The sequence below is a fragment of the Nuphar pumila genome, chromosome 17, assembly GCF_984573655.1.
Source record: "Nuphar pumila chromosome 17, dmNupPumi1.hap1.1, whole genome shotgun sequence".
Classification (NCBI taxonomy): Eukaryota; Viridiplantae; Streptophyta; class Magnoliopsida; order Nymphaeales; family Nymphaeaceae; genus Nuphar; species Nuphar pumila.
Window position 1 is genome coordinate 79,081,221 of NC_143265.1, and position 26,417 is coordinate 79,107,637.

The following is a 26,417-nucleotide window of genomic DNA, read 5'->3' on the forward strand; positions in this document are numbered from 1 at the left end:
TGTTTTGAAAGGGGTGCTTCCCCCACACGCTTCGGAAGCGTCGCATATTGCGCTTTTGGTAACCCTGATCTGACCTTCTTGATAGAAGAGTTAAGGGAAGGAAATGGTGTTTATGCCCTTACAGAAGGACTCTTTTGCAAAACATGAATAAGGCAAGGACTATGTTTATGAAAATGTCAAAAATTACCTCTTTGAGAAACATTATTAAAGCAAAAAAGTGTCAAAATTGTCTGGTCAATTGGTCATTTGGTATGACCACTTAACCATGGTCAACATTTGACCATGGTTAACCTAACACCTCCTTCACAAAAGGACTAATTTTAGCAAATGAATAAAAAGCAAGGACGATTGCAAAAAACAAGTGCGTGATGGATAGGGGCGTCAATGGCCCTGGTTTACCCAGACCCAACCCAAACAAAACCCTATAGGGTCCGGGTATGGTGATAAATAATAATAAGACTTGATTAAGACCCAAGTCTGGACCCGAATGATTAAGACCTAAGTCGGGACCCCAAGGTTATACATGAACCTGGGTATATTTTGTGAAATTTTATATTAGACCCGGATGAGATTCGATTAAGACCCACAACTTTTCAATGTAAAAATGATAAAAAAAATATGGTTTTACTGGGTATGGTCCAGGTCTGATTCATGTAATTCTTATCAGGTCTGGGCATGGGTTTTTTTTTTATCGTGAACCCAATTAAACCTGGGTCTGAACCCAATATCATACCCAAAAACTGAGTCCAAGTCTGGTACCACCTGAGTCCGAACCAAACCCGACCCGTTGACACCCCCTAGTTATGGAAATTGAAAATTACCACACCTGATCCCACCCCCTCATCTTTGAGGTACAGCCTATGAGATATGGGACCAACAGCATATGCAGATGGTGAGGGAAGCAGATCAGGTGATGCTGAACATGAGCGTTTTTGCTCATGCTGACATCGTGGCCATCAGATTTGCATTTTAAAAAGGTCAAAAGTCAACAAAACCACGTGGCATTCATCCAAAATGCAAACAGACGGCCACGATGTCGGCATGAGCAAAAACGCTCATGTTCAGCATGACCTGATCTGCTTCCGATGGTGAGTGATCAGGTGCAGCAGCGCATTAAAAGTAAGCAATTACATTTTTGGGGTTCTACTTTATTTCCTCTTGCGGTTTCTTATCGTAATCCATTCATGACCTTATGCATCGCTTTCTCTCTTGGTCATGTGTCCCCATGTGAAGCTAGAGAGATGGGAGAGAAAGAAAAAGAGATAAGGAGGCCTATCACCCTTAGGGGTTAGGAAACTAATGGCTGGAGAGACCCCGCAGGTCATGCTGAACTCGGGCCACCGAATGCCCGTGATCGGCTTTGGCACCGCAGCGCTTCCCTTCCCCGACCCTCAACTCGTCTACTCGGCCATACTTGATGCCATCCAGGCGGGGTACCGCCACTTCGACACCGCAGCAGTCTATGGGTCCGAGACTCTCTTGGGAAATGCCATTGCTTACGCACTTGAGCATGGAATGGTTAGCAGCCGAGACGAGCTCTTCATCACAACTAAGCTCTGGTGTGCCGACGCGCACCCTGACCTCGTCCTGCCTGCCCTTCGAGAGAGCTTAGAGTGAGTCTTTTTTCATTCTCTTGGTCTCTGCAATCTTGAATAAGGGCGTGCTCATCATTTGCATTTCATGTGGTTTGAAATCGTATGATTCTAGGGGCTCAGCCAGAAATCTAAAGTAGGGTGAGCATAAAAGCACTTAGAATTTACTTGTGTATATGCGTACCAAATAAAAAACCTAAATTATATAGTCATACAAACACAGCTGCAGCAAAAAAAGCCAAATCAAAATCTTAATTCTTATAAAACATCACAAATTATGCCTTTATGTTAATTAAAAAACTAATATTCTAACTAAAATCAAATTATGAGTTATTCATGGATTCATGTCTAATGGTAATTGAAAAAAACATAGAAAACCCTTAAATTCATAACTAAACATTTACTAAAATTAAATAAATCAAAACCTACTTCCTACAAACATCATAGGTTATGCATTTATACTATTTGATAAAAAAAAGTCACCCTGACCCGAATTAATACAAGGTCAGGGTGGGCCACCTGGTCTGCTGTCCATGAAAGAGGGGGTGAGCAGTTAGAGGTGATCCGAGGGATTGGTTAACTTATCCTTTGTACGCCATCAACCAATCAGACGGCAGCATTGGTCCCAAAGCAATATAACGCGGACCCCACTAAAAAAGCAGTCATGTGATTCGCTGAGACAGGGTTACGTAATGGTGATGGAGAGACAAATCCTGGCCATCCAACTGATGCATCTGGATGGTTAGGATTAGTCCACACCCAAGTCATAACATGGACTAATGATTCGCTCTCCATGTAGAGTGTCTGGGTTTCTTTGAATAAGTGTGATGGTCGTACTCAGATCAGGTGATATGTAGTATCACCGTGCCTCCGCTATATGGTATCATGACCGACCATCCATATGAACGGTGAGGATGCCATATCACCTGATCTGAACTAAGACTTCAAGCAGATCATATCTGAGCCAGGTCCTATTTGATCCGAATTTAAATCTGAATTTTGTGAAATTGATCCAAATCCGAGCCCGAACCAAAATAAAGATGTAAGGCTGAGTCCAGATCCAAAATATACGTAGTGATTCTGGATCTGGTCAAAAAAAGTGTTTTTTGCAAATTGGTCCCTACCTTATAGTAAATTGTGCAAATGGATTGGATCAAATCTGAATCCAAACATAGATCCAACCCGGCTGACCCGTTTAATAAACGGGTTGGCGGATCGACCCGATGGGTTGGCGGGTCAGCATACCTCAACCCGAACCCGACCCGTTTATTAAACGGGTCGGCTGTGGCAAACACAAACCCATCCTGTTTAATAAACGGGTAACCCGACACGACCCGCCAACCCATTTAATAAATGGGTTGGGTCGGGTAAACGGGTTCGCGGGTCAGGTTGGTGGGTCGGGTTGGCAGACGGGTTGGCGGGTTGACCCACCCGCCTAACCCGTTTATTAAACGGGTCAGCCGGGTTGGCGGGTTGGCATACCCCTAACACGAACCCGACCCGTTTAATAAACGGGTTAGGCGGGTCGACCCGTTTATTAAACGGGTTCATTTTTTCCAAACCCGAACCCGCCTAAGAGGCCGGTTGGTGGGTCGGGTTGGCGGGTCGTGTCAGGTTTTGCCACCCCTAGTTCTGTGCAACCCGGTGATTTTGGCTATTTCTAATCCGGGTGGTGTGAATTCTAGGTGCTTGCAGTTGGAGTATGTGGATCTGTACCTCATTCATGTGCCAATTAGATTGAAGAAAGAAGCGGGAAAGCGAATGGTTTTCATGAAGGAAGACCTCCTCCCCTTGGATGCCAATGCTACATGGGCAGCTATGGAGGAGTGCCACAGACTTGGCCTCGCCAAATCCATCGGTCTCAGTAACTTCTCTTGCAGGAAGCTCTCTGATCTTCTCTCCTCTGCTAAGATATCCCCGGCTGTCAACCAGGTGTCACTTGTCATAATTTTGCTGCTCTTTTTTTTTTTTGCTTTTTTTATGACCAAGAAGTAGTGCTGGTAAACGAGCCAAAGGATCCGAACAAAGGGTGTTCAAGCTTGACTCAGTTCTTGTGTCAAGCCTGAAAAGCCCGAGCTAAATGAGCCGAGCATGAGCAATTTCGTTTACAAAAAAAAAATATCTTTTAAAAGTTGAAAACAATAGAATTTGGACCTTACACCTGTTAAGTCAGGCTCAAACTAACTCATTTTACAAAATAAATAATTGTTTCAAACTCGTAAGTCATAAGATTTGAACTTTATAAACTTTTTTGCTTGCAAGCCAAACACTTCAACCATCTTCATTATATAATATACATTACATGTAAAATGTATTTATTATTAACGAATAAGTCTATATGAACCTTGGAGAGACGAACATTGGTTGTTCATGCTTGAGCCTGTCCAGCCTGTTTCATGAGTTCAAACAAGCCCCATGTGTTTTGAGAAAACACATTTTTTTGTGTTTTGAGAAAACACATTTTTTTGTGTTTTGAAATCATCACCATTCATTGTAAAATGATGGCATCATCACTTTTGGTGGGTGTCCATTGTTTGCACAATGGTGGTGGTTTCAGAGTAGAAAAAAAAAATTATATTTTTGTCAAATCACCTGATCCGTTCTCAACAAACATGAACCTTAAGTAGCATTTTTTGTTTTCACTGTGCAATAAGCATCTAGCGACACATTTTCAGAGTTTTTTTTCATAGAAAATCCCCATCGTCGATCACACATAATTAGCTGGCCTCTGCTTGGTAAAACCCTTGTGCCCCCCCCCCCCCCCCCTATCCACCGGGGAGTACATCCAGCTTTGACCTTATGGCAAGGGGCGCCACCTGCCGGTTTCGAACTTGTGACATCGTGAGAACTTGGTGACATTATATCTATCTGATTGGGATTTTCGGGTCAGATATTAGACGAATAATGTCAATGCCCTTCCTTTCTTTTTTCCAAATAGGTGGAAATGCATCCTCTCTGGCAGCAGACAAAGTTGAGGGAACTCTGTGCAAGAAAGGGTATTCATGTAAGTGCCTGGTCTCCCTTGGGTGGCAAAGGAAACGTATGGGGGACTAATGCAGTAATGGATTGCGACGTTCTCAAAGAAACATCTCAAGCTAGAGGAAAGAGTGTAGCTCAGGTAACATGATTCACCACTATCCAACTATCCATTCTTAGAATATGTTTACTGAAAATATGTGAACCTGAGTGTGAACTAGGCATTTTCAACACTTTTTTTGCATATTCAACCCTGCAAATGTGTTCAGTGTGGTCCATTTGCTAGGAATCAAATGTTGGATCATGTATTTTTGATAAAAAAAATGTGGTTTTTTATGCTTGAATATTTAAAAAAGTTCTGAGCCGTTGATTCTCATGCCTTAAAAGATCATGTTTATGTACTGTAATCGGATGATCAACGAGCCTTTTTCTATAAAACCAAGCATCCACATTGGTACCTTAAAATTTAAAAACAAACCATAAAATTCTAGGTTCATACTTCAGTTCACATATTTCTAGTAAACATTATATATATATATATATATATATATATATAGAGAGAGAGAGAGAGAGAGTTCCCAAACAATCGTATCACCTAAACATTCTAAACAGCTTTAAAGGACAAAAGTTCAGGTGTTCGCTCAATCCAACCTCATAAATGTATTCTTTATAGATTACTTGGTACAAAACATGTATTAGATTCAGCATTTTTTGTGTTTAGATGTGCATTTTAGAAAAATAAAAAATTGAACTCATATGACATCAAAACTTAGTGAAATGTAAATCAAGGTTTCTCGTCAAAAATCTATTCATGGTGAAGCATTGATTTTAGTGAATAAGCAATGATGAATAAATTTGCAGGTTAAGATTAAGTAAAAAAACAACTGCAACTATGTTTTTTATAGTGTGTAGGACATAAATTGTTTATAACATACTCATCGTGTGTGTGTATATATATATATATATATATATATATATATATATATATATATATATATATATATATATATATATATATATATATATATATATAGATAGATAGATAGATAGATATAGAGAAAGAGAGAGAGTAATGGGTGGGTGATAAACCCATTTGGTGCTAAATCATGTGCTAAATAGGTTTTTTGGGCTTTTTCATTTTTTTTTTAAATTCTGACCTTACAGATGTGATCTATGTACTTATTTTATGGAGATCAGCTCATGACATGTTTGATTCCAACATATGGGTGGGTTTTTATAAAGTTTAAATAATCAACGGTCCAAAATCTTTGTAAATTTTCGAAGCTCCAAACATCGTTTTTTTCATCAAAAACACATGATCAGGGTGTGGATTCTTAGCAAATCGACCATGCCCAACACATTTATAGGGCCAGAATTGCATAAAAAGCATCGGAGAAACCCGAAAACCCCATTTAGCACACGGTTTGGCACCAAATTGGTTTAGCACGGACCCATTTTCCTATATATATATATATATATATATATATATATATATATATATATATATATATATATATATATATATATATATATATATATATATATATATATATATATATATATATATATATAGTCGATTTGCTAAGAATCCTCACCTGGATCATGTGTTTTCCATGTTTGGAGTCTCAAAAATTTACAAAGATTTTAGACCATTGATTTTTAGAACTTTATAAAAACCCACCCATGTGTTGGAATCAAACATTTCATGAGCTGATCCCTCTAAAATCAAGTACATACATCACATCTGTACGGTCAGATTTTAAAAATGAAATGAAAAAAGTTCAAAAAACCCATTTAGCATGCGGTTTAGCACCAAATTGGTTTAGCACGGACCCATTACTCATACAGGAAAATGGGGTAGGGGTGTCAACGGCTTGCTTTACTTGGACCCGACCCAAACCAAGCCCTGTGGGGTCCGCATATTGTGATAAATAAGAAGGTCCGGACCCCAAGGTCCGATTAATACATGGACCCTAGTATAGTTTGTGAAATTTTATACCAAATCTAAACCCTACCCAAGTTCTTATTAACATTCACAATTTTTCAATGTAAAAATGATAAAAAATATGGTTTTACCGGGTGTGGTCTGGGTTTGGTTTCATGTAGTTCTTATCGGGTTCGGGTATGGTTGTTCTTATAGTGAACCCCATTAGACCTGGGTCTGGACCCGATACCATAGCCAAAAATCTGGTTCAAGTCTATTTCTACCTGGGTCCGAACCAAACCTGACCTATATATATATATGTGTGTGTGTGTGTGTGTGTGAATATGAATTTAACTTCATTAAGCTTGATGAAATAGCAAAACATATCTTTTTAAACCGATGGTTAAAAATAGTAACTTTCATGGATCTTAACTATGAATTTAACTTCTAGTTGTCCCATTCTAAAAACTTCTAGCTTGTACCTACGATTTGTACCATTCTAAAAAAATAGTAACTTTCATGTAACGTTTGTGCCATTCTAAAAAAACAAATCAAAACTTCTAGCTTGTACCTACGATTTCCAACTAGATAGTATGACATAATAGAAAGTAGAAGATATTTAACCCTCATATTCATAAAGACTCAAAACAAGGTCTCTCAACTTAACTGCATTCCAACCTTGTAAGGGTGTGTTTGATACGCTGGATGCACCCGTGCGGGGACATACCGGTCCCTGCTAGAACTCTGCCCGTGTTTGATACATGCAGACAACGGGGCGCACTGCGTCCAGTGCAGTTGCATTTGTCAGGACGCAGCAGTCACACCCCCAGGGGTGCGACTGGCATGTCTAGGACAAACGCCGCATGTATTGTCCGTGCAGCATTTGTCCTGCAATGCGAACGCACCCTAAGTGGTTCGTTCGATGAACAGGGAAGCATTTAGCCAAGCTCAAAGGAATGCTTACCGAATAAAGTGGTCTCTGTGCAGGTTTGCCTTAGGTGGGAATTTGAGCAAGATGTGAGCTTCGTGGTGAAGAGCTTCAACAAGGAGAGGATGAAGGAGAACATGGACATATTTGACTGGCAACTGAACCATGAGGACAGAGACAAGATCAGCTCCATCCCGCAACACAGGTTGGTTGTCCAGGAAGTGTTTGTTTCTCCTGATGGACCATTCAGAACCATAGAGGAATTATGGGATGGCGAGATGTGAAGAATTCGTTTGTTTGCCCTAAAAACCAGTGGTTGAACTTGAAGTAGGTGATGAGTGTAATTTGGAAAAATAAACGCAAACGCAAAACAGTATCCTAAATAATTGAAAACTGTATGATCTTGTCCTCGTGCATATAAAGAAAAAAGGGCATATCAAAGCCAGGTTTCGATCCTGGGACCTGTGGGTTATGGGCCCACCACGCTTCCGCTGCGCCACTTTGATTTGCTGTGAATGGTAGAGGGATATTGATTTAATTATGGTCATCCCAGGACGCGGTCGAGCCACTTTTAGCAATAAAATTCTACTAGAAAACTGAACTAGTTAGATAAGTGGCTAATTCAAACCACCAGCAGCCTTTTCCATGATCGAGTCATTAGATTCAATGAGTTTATCACAATTCTATCTTTTTGTTATTCCGTAAGCCGTGAAGAAGGTTTAGCCTCTGTCTGTGTATCCCCATCATCATCATCTTCTTCAATAAGTGCCAACCTATCTCGCCCATATATCATTACTAGTTTGTAGCAAATGGTTCATGTGATTAGAATTTTTTTTCTAAACCATTCATGTTTTTCCTGCAGATTTCTTTCTATTCATTGATATTTTGCTTTTAAGGAACCTAATTCTTTTGTTTTAATTATGTTTGGTAGCTTATCATTGTTCAATCTTTTTTTTTATCAAGCTTAGAGTTTGTTTATGCAAGCCCCAACGTTATCAAGATCGAGCTGAATCGATCTCTTCCCGAAATGAAATAGGGTTCGATTTGCCCCCGTCAATTAATTTGCACAATTTATTAATTGTTCATTCTCATTAATCACACAAAAAATTGTCTATGTTTATTTTTATCGAGGCAGAGAGTATATATATAAAGTGATAGTTGCACAACCCTTAGTTGTGCAGCTACCAGCTGGACTCGACGGTCAGTGCAAAAAACACAAAAAAAAATGAGTTTTTTTTTTTTTGCATTTTTAGGCTTTAGTGATTTCTGACTGTCGCTAAAGGTCCCAGCTGGGACCTTTAGCAGCGGTAGTAAGCCTAAACCTTGGGGAACTTTATTGATCTGACCAGTCACCGGCGAGTGAAAATTTTATTTTTTACTGACATTTTTTCATTGAAACCTGGTCCACCATACAAAAACACATAGTTTAGGGTACCGCCAAGGTTTCCCAAGGTCTTTCACATCATAGCAGTTGGGGTTTGTTGCAAAAGCTTCAAGATGTTGAGGATATCTTGAAGAGTCTTGTGCCCATCCACAGCAACCTTAATGTCACTAAAATAGCTTGATTTTCCAAATCTTTCGCATGGAAAATGGCCGCTAACTATATCAGTTGATGTGTCTTCCAGTATTTAGATTATGACTTATTTGTCCTCCCCAATGTTATACTATTTACATTAGCTGCAAGACTTGTTAAAATCGTCTTTGGCAAATACCCCACCAATTGGCCTTCGTATAGCAACCACCATCCCGCTTATTGAAACTGTGCTTACTGAAACTGTGCTTAATCTTTCCATCCGAATAATAACTTTCTTTTCTCTTAAAATTTTTTTTATTAACTGTGGTGGTGAGAGCAGTTATAGTCATGTTGTATATAATCTATGGTTGATTATATTACATCTTGCTTGGGAACCATGAGATGTGTGAGAGCAGGCCCATGCACACCTCCATCCAGTCAGATGGAATGCAAAGTTATATATAATAAGATGGTCACATTGAAGTGTAAGGATGAAATTTTTAAATACTCTCAGGCAACAATCATCCAAATGTGTGTGTATATAAGAGAGAGGGCGTATCTAACATTTTATAAATAACATCCAATTTATTTATTTATTTAAAAGCAAACTGGGGTTAGGCAAACCCCTACCAGTTATACAACTATACCATTGGGTTTTGAACCTGCAACGTCCCAACACAAAGTGACGTGCACTAGCTGCTCCTACCGTTGGTAACATCTAATTTCATTATAAGTAATCTTATGTACCTTATATGCGAGAAATGTTGCGTAATATTGAGACCAACCATAATTGGACACAGGGCTGATACGCAGACCAAGGCACCTTTGCTTGATCACTTGTACAAAACCTGGACATCTGTGGTCGAAACCTGCTTCATTGAGAGAGTAACTATCTTGATGAGACGCGTTTTCTCATGTTTAGGGGGCGTCAATGGGTCGGATCTGGTTCGGACTCAGGTGAGTCCAAATCCAGATATGTCTTTGAGGTGCTGGTACTAGGTCCAGTCAGGGTCACTCAGCTATAATAAAACCCATACCTTGGTCCTATAAATATTACATAAACCACACCCGGTCCACAACCCATAAAATAATATTTTTCATCTTTATTATATTGAAAAATCACCGGTCTCAATTGAAACTTGGATCCGACCCGAGCCTGGTATGAAATTTCACAAACCATACCCCGCCCCATATACTAATTGGACCACCAGTACTGCAGTGGGGTTTAGTCCAGTGCCTTCATCTCAGCACCCTCACAACCACCCTGCTGGCCATGCAGGCCATCCTAGCGGAGGTGCTTTTTGTTATGTTTTAAAGTATAGAAAAGAAAATTGCATTTTCCAGCAATCATTTCCAAAATCTCAAAATCAGTAATGTGGGGAAATGTTGAATCTGGTTTGGTTCAGACCTAGGTGGAACCAGACTTGGACCCAGTTTTTGGGTATGAACTCGGGTCTACTGTAAGAAAAATTATACCAGGACCAGATAAGAACTACATGAACCATACCTGGTAAAACCATATTTTTTATCATTTTTACATTGAAATTTGCGGATCCTAATCAGAACTGGGGTCGGACCAGGTCTCGTATAAAAATTCACAAACTATACATAGGGCCATGTATTAATTGAATCTTTGGATCCGGACCCGGGTCTTAACTGGGTCTTATTATTTATCATCATACAGGGACCCTGTATGGTTTGAGTCAGGTCGGGTCAGGGTAAACCCGACCTGTTGACACCCGTAATACCCACCATCCATTTTAAGAAATGTCAAATGCCTCTTTAGCGTTTTGCATGGAGCACCTCATTATATTATATACCATTACATAAAGTACAACTTCAAATAAATAAAGGATTCTTGCTAGGCATGCACACACCCCCAACAAAAGAATGAGCTAAGCTCATCTTGTTTCTTTTTTGTTTTTCGATAATCCAAAGGGAAACCCCATTGCAAACTTTGCAAGCTTGAAAGCTTTTGGTTGTCATTGTTTCCCGTATCTTAAAGACTGCAAATAATAAGTTTGATCCTAAAACCTTACCATGTGTCTTTCTGTGCTGTTTGACGAAACAATGTTTACCTATTCCAAGCCAGGCACCTTGTTCTCTTCAAGTGAGCAATCTAAAGAGATGGTTAGTACTGGAGAATGAGTCGGCCAGCCATCTGATGAAAGTGGTGATACCCAAGTTGGGACCCAACCTACGTCAAATCAAGGTAGCACTCTTAGTGATCATGCACAGTTATTTCAATACGATCAACCGTCTGAAATGAAAAAGTTAAATCATATTGAGATCCCAACTGTGACTGACCATCATGACGATCCGTATCGGGGAGCCACCGTGGAGGACGGTAACAATGAGGAAGCCCCTGTCGATCCTTACCCTGTTAGTTCCATTAGGACTCATCATATGGCTACCGGGATGACTGATGGGATTGTTAAACAAAAACCAAAATATTTTATTACCTCGAGACCCAGATTCTTAAAACTGTTTGGCGTGATGTTATGCAAGAAGAAATGAGAGCCCTTTCATGAATGTAATTCGCAGTAAGCGGGTATCCAAGATCAAATTGAAGAGTGATGGAACCTTGGAAAGGCTAAAAGCCAGACTTGTGGCCAAAGGATTCGATCAAATTCTGAGAAATTCATCCCAAGGGGAGAAATTGCCCTAAGGCTTACACAAAAGCACCATATATAATCTAAGGAAACTCAAAAAGAAGTGAACATCAGCACATGCAAAAGGAATGAAAAGTCAGACCAAGGATGATGGTAACAACAAAGATATGGGATCCGAGAATTTCATTCTCATTCATGATCTTAGCAAATAGGATATTCTTTGAAGCCCATGCGTTCTCCTTTTACAGTATACATTGTAAATTGCTGAGAAACGTAATCCAGAAAAAGTAACAATGACAACGAAAATTGTTATGCAGAAAATACAGGCACATGTAATGTTACAATCTACTGCGATAACCTGATATTCTCTTCAGCATTTAAGAGAATTAAATATACCCAACGAACCCGACAACAACAATGATAGACATGAGTTGAGAATTAGCTTTGCTTTTTTCTGGAATACATGGCCTCAACTTAAACCCTGCCTTTTCACCTACTTAAACAAAAGATATTGGGACTATTTCTCTATACCAAAAGCTTTAGAGAACAAGCAAAACACAAGTTAGCATTTTAAGCACTTCAATCACTCGCACTTAATTGACCGGTATATGTGACGAACAAATAGTAACGATGCTCGGAAGCCAACAGTTCCCAGCATGAGGAAGAATCCATAGCAGATGCAGGCCATATAACCAAAGAAGAAAGATGTTTGCATGAAACCAGACATGTCAGATCGTGCATAATAGTAATATAAGCAGTAGCCGTAGACAAATATCCCCGTTGATCCTCCACAAAGAACAGACCTGTATCAAGCCCAGCAGAAGAAGCATCAGAGATACCAGCACTTATGGCATGCACAAACATCATGTAAAGCAAGCATGGATGCGCAAGTGCACACACACACACACACAGCTAGTGCTTAGAAAGAGGAAAACAAAAATGTTTGATTAGCAGAAATTAGCAGCATACACGCAATTGGACAAAGAATAACTTCAACACCACAAATAATATTAGATGTATGCTATGTCACATCGGTGCAAGGTGCGGGGGTGCGGCACCTTCAAAAAACTTGGGTGTGGGGGTGCGGCAAAAAAAAATATATATATATATATATATATATATATATATATATATATATATATATATATATATATATATATATAATTTGTGCAGGGGAAGGGTCGAGCAGATGAGTTGTGGAGCCTGATTAAGAGTTTTTGCCCTTGCAAAAAGGGGGGTCCGGGGGCTCCCCCCAGCGTGGGTCCCGCTGTGCGGTCAGCGGACGAAGGACCAGGGGGGGCAGCGCCCCCCAGAACAAAAAAAATAAATAAAAAAATTGGACACAAAAAAAAATTTAATAAAAAAGTTGGACACAAATGACCCTGGGTGCGATCAACGCACCCAGGGTCGGGTTGACCGCACCCGGTGCCGCACCCACGTCGAGTCGCATCGACGCGGGTGCGGCACCCTGCTAGCTGAATCCCTGTGACATAGGATGTATGATGACGATCTCATAAGTATTGCACAGAATGACCAAATACTGGAATTCACACAACAACAATACACTAAATTCTCTTCTCAAAGCCAACTAGTAGCAGTCCACGCTGTGACAAATTGTAAAAGCAATACAGATACACAATTCATTTGGACAAGCTACTAAAAAGCTGACAACAGCAACAACTTCGCCTTCATCCCAAAACAATTGGGGTCGGCGATATGAACCAAAAAAGAAAATCATTTTGGGTCTTCCACATGAATCCTTCTCCTCCAATCATTTCTATCCAATGCCATGTCCTCGGTGAGGTTCAAAGCATTCATATCCTTTCGTATCACCTCCATCCATGTCTTCCTAGGCCTACCCCGACCTCTTTTAACTAATATATTTTCCCATTTCTCCATCCTTCTAACTGGAGCATCATTAGGCCTTCGCCGAATATGTTCAAACCACCGTAAACGATTCTCTCTCATCTTATTTTCAATGGGTGCAACGCCTACCTTCTTACGTATCTCCTCGTTCTGAATCTTATCTTTTATTGTATTTCCACACATCCATCTCAGCATACGCATCTCAGCTACACTCATTTTTTGAATATGATGTCTCTTGGCAGCCCAACATTCCATACCAGTGTTATTAAAAACGCGCCTCAAAGCGCAAAAAGTGCGCCTCGCCTCAAGGCGAGGGCCTTTGTGCCTTGAGGTGCTGGTATAAAGCGTAAAAGCCTTGAAGCGTACGCCTCACACGCCTTGAGGTGTACGCCTCAGGGCGAAATGCGCCTCAATGTGAGGCGTATGCGCCTTTTTTTGGTGGTCAAATGGGGGTCAAAGCCCCCATTTGACCAAAAAATAAATGCTATTAAATCAGGGGCCCGACCCTAATTAGGGTCGGGGCCCTAATTTCTCATTTTGTTTTGCGGTTTCTCTCTCGTCTCTCGCTCATCTCTCTCTCGCATGCAGTCCCTCACTCGCCTCTCTCTCACAGTCCCTCACTCGTCTCCCACTTCTCGTCTCGATGTCTTTGGAACGAAGACAGGGCTGCCGCAGCCATCATGTTGGAGGCTGCCCACTGCTCGTCCATGGCTACCATCAGTACTGAACAGAAGAGAATTCCGATCTTGCCGGGTTTCGACCTTAATGAGGTGGTGCCACTGGAAGAAGCTGGTCTTAATGCTCTATACAGTATGATCGATGTGGTTCCTGCAGCTGCAAAGCTGCTCAGAGTCGATGCTGCGACTGACAATACCACGTTTCTAATTCATGATCCATCTGCTTGAGTTTTTACAGTGTTTCTGGTGCACAAATCTACTGAATATGAATCGGTCCAGACCTGGGGAGCTCGGATTTTGGTGTCTGGTTTCTTTCTTCTAACAGAGTAAAGCAATTTTGGGGTGCCTGGAGATGGCTTGAGCTTGAAGCAGGAGAAAACAGAGGAAATGTTGGTGTTTCCCTCACTGTTTTTTTTCCTTATTTTTTCTTTTCTTTTACTGTTTAGTTCTTTCCATTTTCTCTGCTGCAGCAAAGCACAGGTATGAAGGATAACAATTTGTTTTCTGATCCTGAAAGTCACTGTAAACACCTTTTTTTTCTGTACAGTTGTTAGTTCTTATTCCCAGGACTTGCAAGCTTTATTGGTAAATACTGCTAAGTCTTCGGTATTGAATTTCATGGGCCTACCAATGTTAGTTTTCGGGTTTTTACTTTTCTTTTGAAGTGCTACTTTTCCTTGTTGACTGATGCACTTATTTGTCATGTTCTGCATTGCAGTTATAAGTCCCTCCCTTCTTGGCCTCCTCCTTCTTGCCGGAAGCAGCCGCGACGCCGGCAGCCCTTGCCAGACCCCAGGTAACCCCGACCCCCTTCATTCTTTTTCCTTCGTGTCTGTCTCCCTCTCTTCAATCTCTCCATACGGCAGGTATCAAGGATTAAAGTTGTTTCTGACTGTTGCCTTATATGCAATCAAGTTTCTAGAGAATCATTTTTTTTGTCATTTTTGTGCATGTCCTCTTACAGTTCTGTATTGATGATTTTTTTGTATGTTGCTGCTGTTGTCTATCTAGAAGAGCAGATGGGCGTTAGATGCAATCTGAATACTTGGCTGTGGTTGACATTGCTTTGTTATGCTTTGATTGTAGACACTCTTATTTTTTGGCTGTTTGTTTTTAAGTGCAACTATGTTATTTTTGTTGATACATTCTTTTGATCTCATATATTTGGTTACTTATAATGGATGTCACTTGTAGGAGCAAAAAATGCATCAAATTTTGTGTAGTGTGTAGCTTTTACTCAATAAAGAAGCTTAAAGATGTGCAGGGGGCTGGCTTTATGCCACTGACTTGCACCATTTCAAATATAGCGTGACTAAACTGTTTAATATTCTCATTTTACAATAGTTTCTAGATATTCCTTTCTGTGCAGATGATGGTGGTGGCATGGATCCGGATAAAATGAGGCAATGCGTGCCACTTTGATATTCAGTAAAGAGCAGGTTAGCAAATACACTTGGGCAATGTGAGCTATTATTTTTCTGTATTACTCATACTATGCATACTGTTAAAAGAGGAATGTTCTTAGACAGCATTTCAGGATGTAGACTACTTATTTACTTGTTATCCAATGGAGCATATAGCATTGACTATCGAGTGATGAACTATTTTCATTTGATGAATGCTCATATTGAGAGATACTTACATTTTTTAATATGCATTTTGTTGTTAATGTTAATTTTTTATTGAATAAATGCTCATATTTTATTTCTTAGATACTTACATAGATCAAGTTGTTGTATTAATGTTACTTTTACATGTTAATCTCATATTTTTTCTGTATTTATTTGAGATTTTTTATTTCTTGTTGGTTGTTGCTTCATCAATAAAGCATTTCTTATTTATTTATAATTTTAGATAATTTTTATAATTTTTTTAAGTTAAAAAAATTTTTTGAGGCTTACGCTTTGCGCCTAGAGGTTTACGCCTCGCCTCAGATTTTGGTGGAGCGCCTCGCTACGCCTCAACGCTTTTCACAACACTGTTCCGTACCATATAGTAAAGCGAGCCTAATAGTCGTCCTATAAAACTTTCCCTTCAACCGCAATGGCATTCTACGATCGCACAACACTCCACTTGCACTTTTTCATTTCATCCACACAACCTTTATCCTATGATTTACATCTCCATCAATTTCTCCATACTTTTGAATGATAGATCTCAAATATTTGAAACAATTATCCACCGGTATTTTTTGCTCACCAAGCTTCACTACACTCCCATCACTACTTCGTTGCTTACTAAACCGACATTCCATGTATTCTGTCTTACTCTTACTCAACTTAAAACCTCTTGCTTCCAATGTCTGTCTCCATAATTCTAACTTAGCATTAACCCCAGCTCTAGACTCATCAATCAAAACAATATCATCAGCAAACAACATACACCATGGCACATTTTCTTGGATTGATCTCGTAAGCTCATCCATCACTATAGCAAATAGGAAAGGGCTTAAAGCAGATCCTTGATGTAACCCAACCGTTATAGGAAAATTGGTTGTCACCCCTCCACAAGTGCGGACATTGGTTAGTACTCCTTCACACATATCCTTAATTATACTAATGTACTTGAGAGAAACAACTTTCTTCATCATTGTCCACCAGAGAACATCCCTAGGTACTCTATCGTATGCCTTCTCCAAATCAATAAAAACCATATGCAAATCTTCGTTCCTCTCTCTACTAAAAAGCTGAACAATGAAAAAAACATGATTGAGTAATAGGTGGGGCCAGTTAAGAGTGGCGCCAACTCAATTCTCAACCAAGCCGAATGAAATTAGAGGTAACCCCTTTAAAAAGAACTATGGGCTATGTCACATGGATACGGATGCGAGAGCAGGACACAATGCAGATTTGCCTGGTACAATTTGATAATTTTAAATTTAGGACACAGACACAGCTGTACACACACGTAGATGTATGTATGTGAGTGTGTGTGTGTATAAAACAACAATTCTAAATCGCTATATTTAGGAACATCAAATAATGAAAGTAAATTAAAATTGAAATGTAATGTAATTGACGACAAATTTTAAGAGAAAAAAAATTCAAGTGAATATAAAAAAGTAAATAAAATCATAAAAGAAAATAGATGAAGTTAATGACACAATGTTGACTCATGTCGATACAGGATATACAGGATAGGTGAAGTGTCTGTGTGACATAGACTATGGGCACACATGAATGGTAACATAAGCAATTATGACAAATCTAAGTTTCAGTTTTGAACATGGCAACTAAAAAGTTCAAGGACTGACCATTTGGACTTACAAAATCTGTTTAGAAAGAAATATCAATTATACAAAGTTCTGAAAAATCGTTATAGGCAATAATGGATTGGCTTGAATGTATGCCAAAGACTACACCAAAATAATTCAAGAAATATGTTTGTACAAAATTAACCAAACAGGAAAAAATAACTGGAAGGACAAGGGAAAAGGAAAGTATGACAAAGCTGAAAATTGCAAAGCAATTGAATGTAAATTATTAAAAAACAAAAACATGAACATCTGATGTTTTCTTGTCATTCTCTTTTTTCCTTTTCACTTTGCTATAGAAAGTATGAAAAAAATGGAAAGGAACCAGTACTTTGATAAGAAGGCACTTTTCAGACAGGTACTCAAAAATGGTAATCTGCAGAAGCGACTAAGGATATGGCAAACTGAGCAGAATTAATGAACTAAAGAAGAAATTGCCTTTTCACAATACCAAATACTGGTGACTATGCAAACCTATCAAAAAAAAAATTGCTTAGAACTTAGGACACTTCTTAGCAAGCAAAGAAAGGAGATCAATGCATATATGAAAAAGAATAATAATGCCAAGAAACCTCAAATGGTCAGAATAGGGAGAAATTAATGTCCAGACTCCAGTGTAGGACAATTGAAAAGGGGATATGTTTCGAAGCATCCCTACATGATGGAGCATAGCCACAACAACCTTAAAGAAAGGAATTCAGGTACCGTACACAAAGAGTTCAAGGGGAGTAATAAAATGCATATTGCGTGTGAATATGTCATCATGCCTAGTAGTAGAAATTAGCAGGAAACACCACAAACCAGGGCCCTGGGGACAAGACAGACCATTTCTATAATATCCAATTAAATTGCCAGTTGATGAGAAAGTCAGGAAACCATTTAACAAAGAAACAAAAGCCAAAGACAACTGATATTTTATTTTTATTCAATTTCATAATCTTCTAAAAGATATGACAAACAAAGTTGCAGAAGACAGCCTTTATCTCTCGAACTTCAATTCCTATCTGATCTCAACCAAATCAAAAGTACACAAAGAAAAAGTAACACCTACATCTCGTCCAGTAAGGATGATAATTTGTCAATTAAACTTAAAAATCCAAAAGAAACTTGTACCTACTGTATATGATTCAAAAAAAAATTACAGCTCCTAATACTTGACTCTGCCTACTGTATACAACAATTTTAAAAACTTTGAGCTACAGACTATCAGCAAAAATAGCTTAAAACCAGCATCTTTCATCATATTTGGCATGACCAAGATTATTCAACCAAATTAAAACCAATGGCATATCTAAATCTACCCTATGTAGTCAAAAGCCCTCACTAGGCACCAACTAGTCCGCCTAATCGGTCTATGCGTAAGTAAAAAGCCTAGGCTTTGCAATTCCTAGGTGGGTAACTTAAAAGGTACCAATTTTGCCGACCAAGGCGACTAAGCTGCCTTCGCCTAGGCACGAGGGCAGTTTAGCCATTTATTATTTTTATATATATTGTTATTTTTTTGTATATATATGTGCATGTGTTTGTGTGATTTGTTATGTGAAATCATGAAAACATGCTTAGTTATTATATTTATATATATGTATGTGTACTAATTTTCTTTTGGGATTTTTTTTTGTGAAACATAGAATTTTAATTGATTATGTTTTATATATATATATATATATATGTGTGTGTGTGTGTGTGTGTGTGTGTGTGTGTGTTACTTTGTTTCTGATGAATTTTTCTATAAAATCCTGAAAGCATGTTAAGTATTATGAATTATGTAATATGTTATTTATATATGTATGTGTTATTGTGCTTTTGTGAAAGGTTGAAACTTGAAAGCATATTTTGTTGATTATACTGAATATGTTATGAATAATTGAAATATATATATATATATGTGTGTGTGTGTGTGTGTCTATGTCACAGGGACTCGGCAAAACAGGTGCCGCACCCGCGTCGACGCGACCCGGGTGCGCGTGCGGGTTCAGCACCGGGTGCGGTCAACACGACCTTGGGTGCGGTCAATGCACCCAGGGTCATTTTTGTCCACAGTTTGGGCGTTAAAAAAAAAACTTTTTCCCTGATGAAAAGGAGGATTAGGGCAAAAAAAAAAATTGCCCTAATCTCTCCTCTCCTCTCCCCCTGAGCTCGAGCTCTCTCCCATCGCCGCCCCAGCTCCGCCTCCCAGGCTCCTCCTCTCCTTTCGCAGGTATGTACCCTCTCTCACTCTCTTCTTGGGTCGGCAGGAGAGGGGCCGAGCACCCCCTTCCCTTCTCGCTCTCTTGTTGGGTCGACAGGGAAGGGGCCAAGCCCCCCCCCCCCCTCTCTCGGTCTCTTGTTGGGTCGGCAGGGGAGGGGCTGAGCCCCTCCAACTCCCTCGTTTTCAGCACAGGAGGGGTTGAGCCCCCCCCCTCTGGCTCTTTTTTTGGGTCGACCATTGATGTCTGCAAATGTGTGGCTCAAAATCTTGGTTCAGATAGGATCCTGCTTGTGGGTTCATCTACTGGTACGTTTTCTTGCTCTTCTCTACCTTGCATTTCTTTATTCTCAGTTGATTTGTCATGTGAAGTTTGTAGCATTGGCCTCTTTATTTTTCATAAATTATGTTTTTAGATTGGATGGATTCAATGATATCCAAGGAAATTACGGGTCTTTTCCTTTCTCTGCTGTGTCGACGTTTTTTTAATGTAGAATCTATGAGTTCAATTAGATAATGAGTGATTTTCGTTTTTGTTTTTTCCATTGAGCTTGATGATATGGATGTGGGTGTTCCATGCAATTGCCTAGATGAATTCCTATGCTTGCGTGCATGGTTCGTGTACAAGGATACTGAGTTTTGGCTCATATGTCATTTTAGGCCATATGAGTTCATGGTTTCTGTACATAGAATCATGTCCAGGAAGGCGAAAGGAACTTGTAATGTTCATCAAGAATAGCATGCATTTCTACGAGGTTAAAATAGGACTAGCCATGAACATAATTTGTGTCAGATGAAGTTTTATATTATGCTACAGTCACTGCACAAACACAAATGAATGGACAAACCAAGTTAAGGTAAATTGTCATTTCAAAAAAGAAGATTGTGGGAATTGGGTAGGCATGGCAACTATATCCTAGATGCGTACAACTAGGGAATGAGACAATCAAACTAAATCTGCACTATTGAGCCTGGAGCATTGAAGAGAAACATCACATACAAGGAATCCTCTTTGGTTCTTTTCACAGCTGAATGGAAGAACCTTTTCCAATTGCAATTGTGAGTAACCTTTTCTCAGACTGAGGCCAGGTGGGTGAATAGTACTAAAAGGCAATGATGAAATGGAAACACAAGTCAAATGCAATTGTTGCCATTTCATTTCTGATCTCCTGCATGCCCAAATTCTCCTTTCTTTTGCCCTCTTTTATTCACCCTGTCTTCTTTATTCACCCATCCCGTTAGAGAAATGAAGGGAGATTTTGGAATACATTGAATTTATTTTTCTCTTATACCTTGATAGCCTTTTGCTGTCTAGCCTGTCTTATATGCATGTGGGATTTATTTACACGCCTTGACATTTGTTGTGATCAGATTTTTATGAATGTTCATCGGCCTTCTTTTGAAGTTGCTTTCAATAATATTGTTACTTCTTGATGTAAACATAGTTTCCTAAGTACAAGTCCTCTAAGTAACTAAGAGAGCAATCAAATATGTAATTGCTTTACTTATTTGATTGATATTTTGATATTTAGGTTGATATACTGCATGCATGATGAATCATATTATGACAATGTTAATTGTTAAATGTTAAACTGTTAAAACTTCAAAATTATATATATATATATTTTACATTTTTGCCCCTGCTGCACCCCCGCACCCGGGTTTTTTGGAAGTGCCGCATCCCCGCACCTGCACCCGCACCCATGTGACATAGGTGTGTGTGTGTGTACAATTATATATATATGTATATTTTGGTTATGTATATTAATACATTTTGTGAAAGTATGTGTACTTTTGTACTTGTGTAATGAAAGCATCTTTTTAGTAAAAGAATTAAACATATTTTTTTATGTATATTTTGTGTACTTTTTATATTTTAATTGGGGTACCAACTAGTCCCACCTAGTCCTCAACTAGTCTTTTTGGGGGTCTACCAACTAGGCACCGTCTAGTGCTTTTGACTACATAAAATCTACCAAAGCTTTAGTTCAAGGAGCAGAATACAATGTAGTTTAATTAGTACTTGAAATGGATACTCCACAAAATGGCTATACCTCATATCTACAGATGCATCTGTGGCATAGGTCTGGAATAGGCTTAGCAAAGTCAAAATAAGCTTGCTATTGGCTTAGCTATGTCAAATTTTTGACTAATTTTTCAACTTGAGTGGTTTGTTAGAAATAAGCTATCATGATTTTACTCATAGCTAGCAACAACCAATCCACCAGCCGGACTAAATTACGAACAAAAACATGGTTAAAAATTTCCCTTCAATATATAAACAACCAGAGTCTAGAACAACTTCCAAACAGTAACTGAGATGAGTCAAGGCCGCAAAGGCAACTTTGTGCATTCACTTAATAGCCAATGAACATTATTTCAACTGTAAATTTCAGAAAAAATCTTTTGTATCAAAATGAAGTTTTGACTTTGATAGAGTAGGAAGTTTCACAAATCAATATTGTTGCTTGGATAATTTGAACACTACATCAATCAAATACATCTTTCTTCAGGAATAATCAGAACAAGTCAAGGAGAAAGAAATTTCTGAAAGCACCCCAAAAGAATAAATGGTTAATGAAGATAAATCCAACAACCAACAATAGTAGTTTGCCTCCTAACAACAAATTTATTTATGATTTTGCTTCCAGTCCTTAGATAGACTAATAACAGTGGATTGCTCAATATTTAGAATGTGCAGGATTATATTGTGTGATAGTTTAAAATTTCAAAAGAGTTTTTATGATTTAAACCATTTTCGTAGGTTTACAATGCTAAGTTCAGTACGAAAATGGTTAATTTCACAGAAAATAAAGGGAAAGTATAATATGCTGTTACATGAACAAAACTAATTGAGATTGAAATTTTTTTCTCTATTGCTACCCAAAGTAATTTCTCGATGTTAATAACCTAGTGCCTTATATTTGTATCTTACACTTCTGCCCTCCTGATGGGCCGCATTTGAACTCAGGAAAATCTGAAAACAATTGTAAACTACTACTGTTCAAGCATTAACACAACCATACAGAACACAAAATATATGAAGTTAGACAGTCTGTGAAGGACAAGTTCATACTCACATGATCTTGCAACTAGAAAACCATAGGTAAATAGAAATCAATAGAACTGGAAATCAAAGAATAAAACTGAGAGAGAGAGAGAGGACAGGAAAAAAATAGATTAAAAGAAAAACAGATGAAATAGGAAGCAGAGACAGAAATTGTATGGAATTAACATAACAGAATACAATGTATATTAACTCACCTCCACCACCATTCATGATCTTCAGCAGCAAGTTGAAAGTATGTCAGTGCCACAGTAATGAATGCAGTGACGATGATGAGAATGATGAAGACAATAAAGAGAATGCTGTAGATGGTGTAGATTCTGTGTCCCCATACACTTGCAAAGATGTAGTAAAGTTCAATATAGATAGCACTGAAAGGCAAGAATCCTGCCATCACCATCTGGGGGATAGTCCCCCTATACCAAGGCAATGGTGGGATTTCTCTGGGATACTTTGTAGTCCGAACTGGAGCTTGGAGCTCAGCCTTACTGTTTTTACCAGCTATTCCACCCAGAACAAGCAAAGGTGATGTAACTAGTGCCCATATGAGAAGGATAACCAGTATGGTGCCAAATGGCAATGCTGCAGTAGCGCTATATGCTATAGCAACAGTGTTCAGGAAACAGAATGTGAGGAACAGAGGCCCACAGAAAAGGAACCCCGTCAACAACAAATTCCTCACCTGTAAAACCAGCATGAGCGTCAAATAGAGTTACAGTAACTGCAACCGTTAGGAAGGTTTGAAGAAAAAAATTACAAGGCATGCGTTCTGGCCGACATAAACACATACCCAGTTTGTTCCTTCAAGTTGACAATAGAAAAAAGTAGCAGTGTAACCAGAAATACCAGATGTAAGAGCATATATAAGAACCAGTGCGGTGAATAGAGATCCTCTGTTGTATGGATAGAAGACCCCCACTAGTGCAAGGATAAAGATGAAGATTGTTCTGGAATTGCATACAAGACAATCAAATTGTCGTAAAGAAAACAAATGAACCATGATCATTGCAAACCAAAGCTCCAATCAGAAACTTACATAGTCAACAACTGCGTCCCAGACCCAAGAACAGCAGCAAACAGGGACTTGTGTTTAGGGTACCTAAAAACATCACCATGGATATACTTCCAACCAGTCTCCTCTTGATCATCAGCCGACTCCTCGTCGTGAGAATATCTAGACAAACCACAAATTAGAAGAACAATTAATCAAGAGTCTGAATAGAATTTTGGAAACAAAACATTGGGCAAAAAAACAAGCTTACTTGACAAAATCGTTCTTTAGAACCCGCATTAGAATGGTAGCAAGGAATCCGGTGAGAAGAAGCACAGTAAAGCAGGAATTTATGATGGAGAACCAATGGATCTCCAAGTGATGAGGCAATGAGAAAGACTTCGAGTAGCTCTCCATCCTAGCCTCGAAAGGTGTAGTCGTCTCCTTCCAGCTCACCGAGTACGTGAACTGAACGTCGATCTCCTTATCTTCTGTGATGTCCACAGCCGTCTCAGGCACCGCGCGCGCGGTGATCTCAATGACCCGATCCTTGTTGTACAGGATCTCAAAGAGGACTTCCTTGAAGAGCAGGTATTTGACCTCAGTAGGATCGTTCTTGCTGTCCTTCTCAACCTTCCCAATGAATCCCCAGACCGGCAGATCGTCGTAGTACATCTGGAAGTAATAGTATTTGATAATGGCCTGCCTGAACTTGGCAACATCTTCCTTTGATAATTTCTTCTTGCACAAAGTCTCCAACGTCTTATCGACCGCAAAATCAAGCTTGTATGGCGCATCGACCAGACGGTCGCCATTCAGAACCTCTCCAAGAGCTTCTTTCTTATCCGTCACATGACCTGCCTCGGAGATGCAACACCAGTTGAAGCAAGGAACAAACGAGAGAAAGAGGAAACTGGATACAGGAGACGATCAACGCCACATACTACTAACCTGGAGAACAGTATGGCAGATCGAAGTACCGATACGTCTCACTGAGATCGGAAACAATCCAAAAACAGTTTACAAATTAGCAATCAACATAAGAAGAAACGCGGCGTGATAGAATTGTATAGATCGATGCAAAACAAGCAAATCTAGAGAAAAACGCTCCTGCATTACTAATTTTTTCCCGAATCTACGCCAAGATCCAACTTTTTCCCAACCATTCCCTCCTCACATCACAATTAAACAAGCTCTGAGCCGCGATTCTGAATCTTGCAGGCAATCCATCACTAAATCGCCGTGAAAACCGCAGAATCAAGCGAAATTAAAAGGAAAAAAGAAGACCTGAAACACAAGAAACCGGACACGGCCATGCGCAAGGGATCGAAGAAATGGAAAACCTCGAAATCCTTCAGATCTAAACCGAAACGCGGATCGGTCTCGCATGCCAAAGAAGAAAACCATTCGAAACCTTAGAAAATCCACATTCACAGATCCAGTATAGAGAGAGAGATAGCGTTACCTAGGGTTGTGAAAGGGGCCGACCTTGTTGGCGTAGAGAGGGACGGTGTCGCCGTGCTTGTACCGGTGATCCGACGCGTCCGATCGGACACGACAAGCGGAGATCAAGAGGAGGAGCGCGAGGACGGGCAGATCCGTCGTCCTCACCGCCATTTTTTTCTTCTCCCTCTTCTGAGCCCTTAGAGAGAGAGAGGGTTGCGTTGAACTCAAAGAGTTGGGTATTCCAAATGGCGACCTGTTCTTACCACTCACTGTTGATTCAGGTTATATTTCAGTTAAATTGAGTTAAATTATAATAATACCCGCTACTGACCAAAATGGCTCTCTCTCTCTTTTTTGAGAGTAAAAAAAGGTGCAGTTGATACCTTTGAATCTTGGGATTCAAGGAATCTACTCAAATTAAAAATCTAGAGATTTAAGATCTGACCACCTGAGGCCAGATCTCAGGTCCTCTCATCTCTTTATTGTGTCATTACAAAATAAGGACCTCAAAATCCGAAGGAGCATCCGATTTTTTGGATAATCCAAGAAAAAATTCTCCTTCGCTGACCTTTCTTTGGCTCGCCTCCAGTTGGTCAAACCCTTAAGGTCCCCCCTGCCCACCGGAGAGTACACCAAGCTTCGACAAGGGATGCCAACCCTGGGTTTCAAATTTGTGGTGTTATGTCAACTGGGTGACATTCACAAGTAGCTCCTACTAGATGAGCCAGCCCCTTGTGGGCGAAGTAACCTCCGATTTGAAATCCAGAATTTGACATAAAATGGAACTTAGCGTGGGGCTCGTGCCACATTCGCACCTCCAAATACAAGGATATGAGGCCCAACCATGGGCCAGACCTTGCGGCTGAGGCCGCAGGCCTGCCCAGGTCCTGCGGCGGCACTGGACGCAAAAAAAATTTTTGCTCCCACCCTGTGGCATAAGCTGCAGGCTCTATCTGGTCTGACCCTGCCCTGCGGCACAGGCAACATGCTTTTATGCTTCCAGCCTTGCGGCATAGGCCGCAGGCTTAGTCATCCCGCCTGACCCGCCTGCGGCTCAGGTTGCAGACTTTTATGCTCTCTGCCTTGTGGCATAGGCCGCAGGCCTAGCCCGGCCTGACAGGCCTTGCGGCATAGGCCGCAGGCCGAGTTCTTGGAACTGCGGGACGGGCTGAAAAAATTTTATTTTTTGGCTAAACCCTGGCAGGGCCAGGGTCCATGTGGGTCGAGGCATATTGACTAGTAGTTGGAGCCATATTTTTGTTTATGCCACGGATAAGCCTGGGATTCATGAATCCATTTTATTATATATTTTATTCATGTATGTGAATGAATATGATATAATCATATTGATTATACGATGAATTTTTAAGTACTTTGGAAGTACTTA

General features: G+C 39.7%; 2 protein-coding genes and 1 non-coding gene across 3 annotated transcripts; 1 reads left to right on the forward strand and 2 right to left on the reverse strand.

The window, feature by feature from the left end:
- Positions 1 to 1,230: 1,230 nt before the first annotated feature.
- LOC149812380 (methylecgonone reductase-like) lies at positions 1,231 to 7,928 on the forward strand. Its single transcript, XM_089992852.1, has 4 exons — positions 1,231 to 1,613; positions 3,278 to 3,524; positions 4,531 to 4,710; positions 7,480 to 7,928. Exons 1-4 carry the CDS (start codon positions 1,300 to 1,302, stop codon positions 7,702 to 7,704), a joined length of 966 nt encoding a protein of 321 aa, XP_089848978.1. The 5' UTR covers positions 1,231 to 1,299; the 3' UTR covers positions 7,705 to 7,928.
- TRNAM-CAU (transfer RNA methionine (anticodon CAU)) lies at positions 7,855 to 7,926 on the reverse strand. Its single transcript has one exon. It is a non-coding gene; the product is annotated as a tRNA-Met (tRNA).
- A 3,908-nt stretch (positions 7,929 to 11,836) lies between the features above and the next one.
- LOC149812382 (transmembrane 9 superfamily member 3-like) lies at positions 11,837 to 25,262 on the reverse strand. The gene is made up of 7 exons (XM_089992853.1): positions 25,050 to 25,262; positions 24,536 to 24,576; positions 23,856 to 24,441; positions 23,630 to 23,767; positions 23,384 to 23,540; positions 22,791 to 23,275; positions 11,837 to 12,348 (listed from the first exon to the last, which is right to left on the reverse strand). The coding sequence occupies exons 1-7, from the start codon at positions 25,199 to 25,201 to the stop codon at positions 12,129 to 12,131; spliced, it is 1,779 nt and encodes a 592-aa protein (XP_089848979.1). The 5' UTR covers positions 25,202 to 25,262; the 3' UTR covers positions 11,837 to 12,128.
- Between the last annotated feature and the right edge of the window lie 1,155 nt (positions 25,263 to 26,417).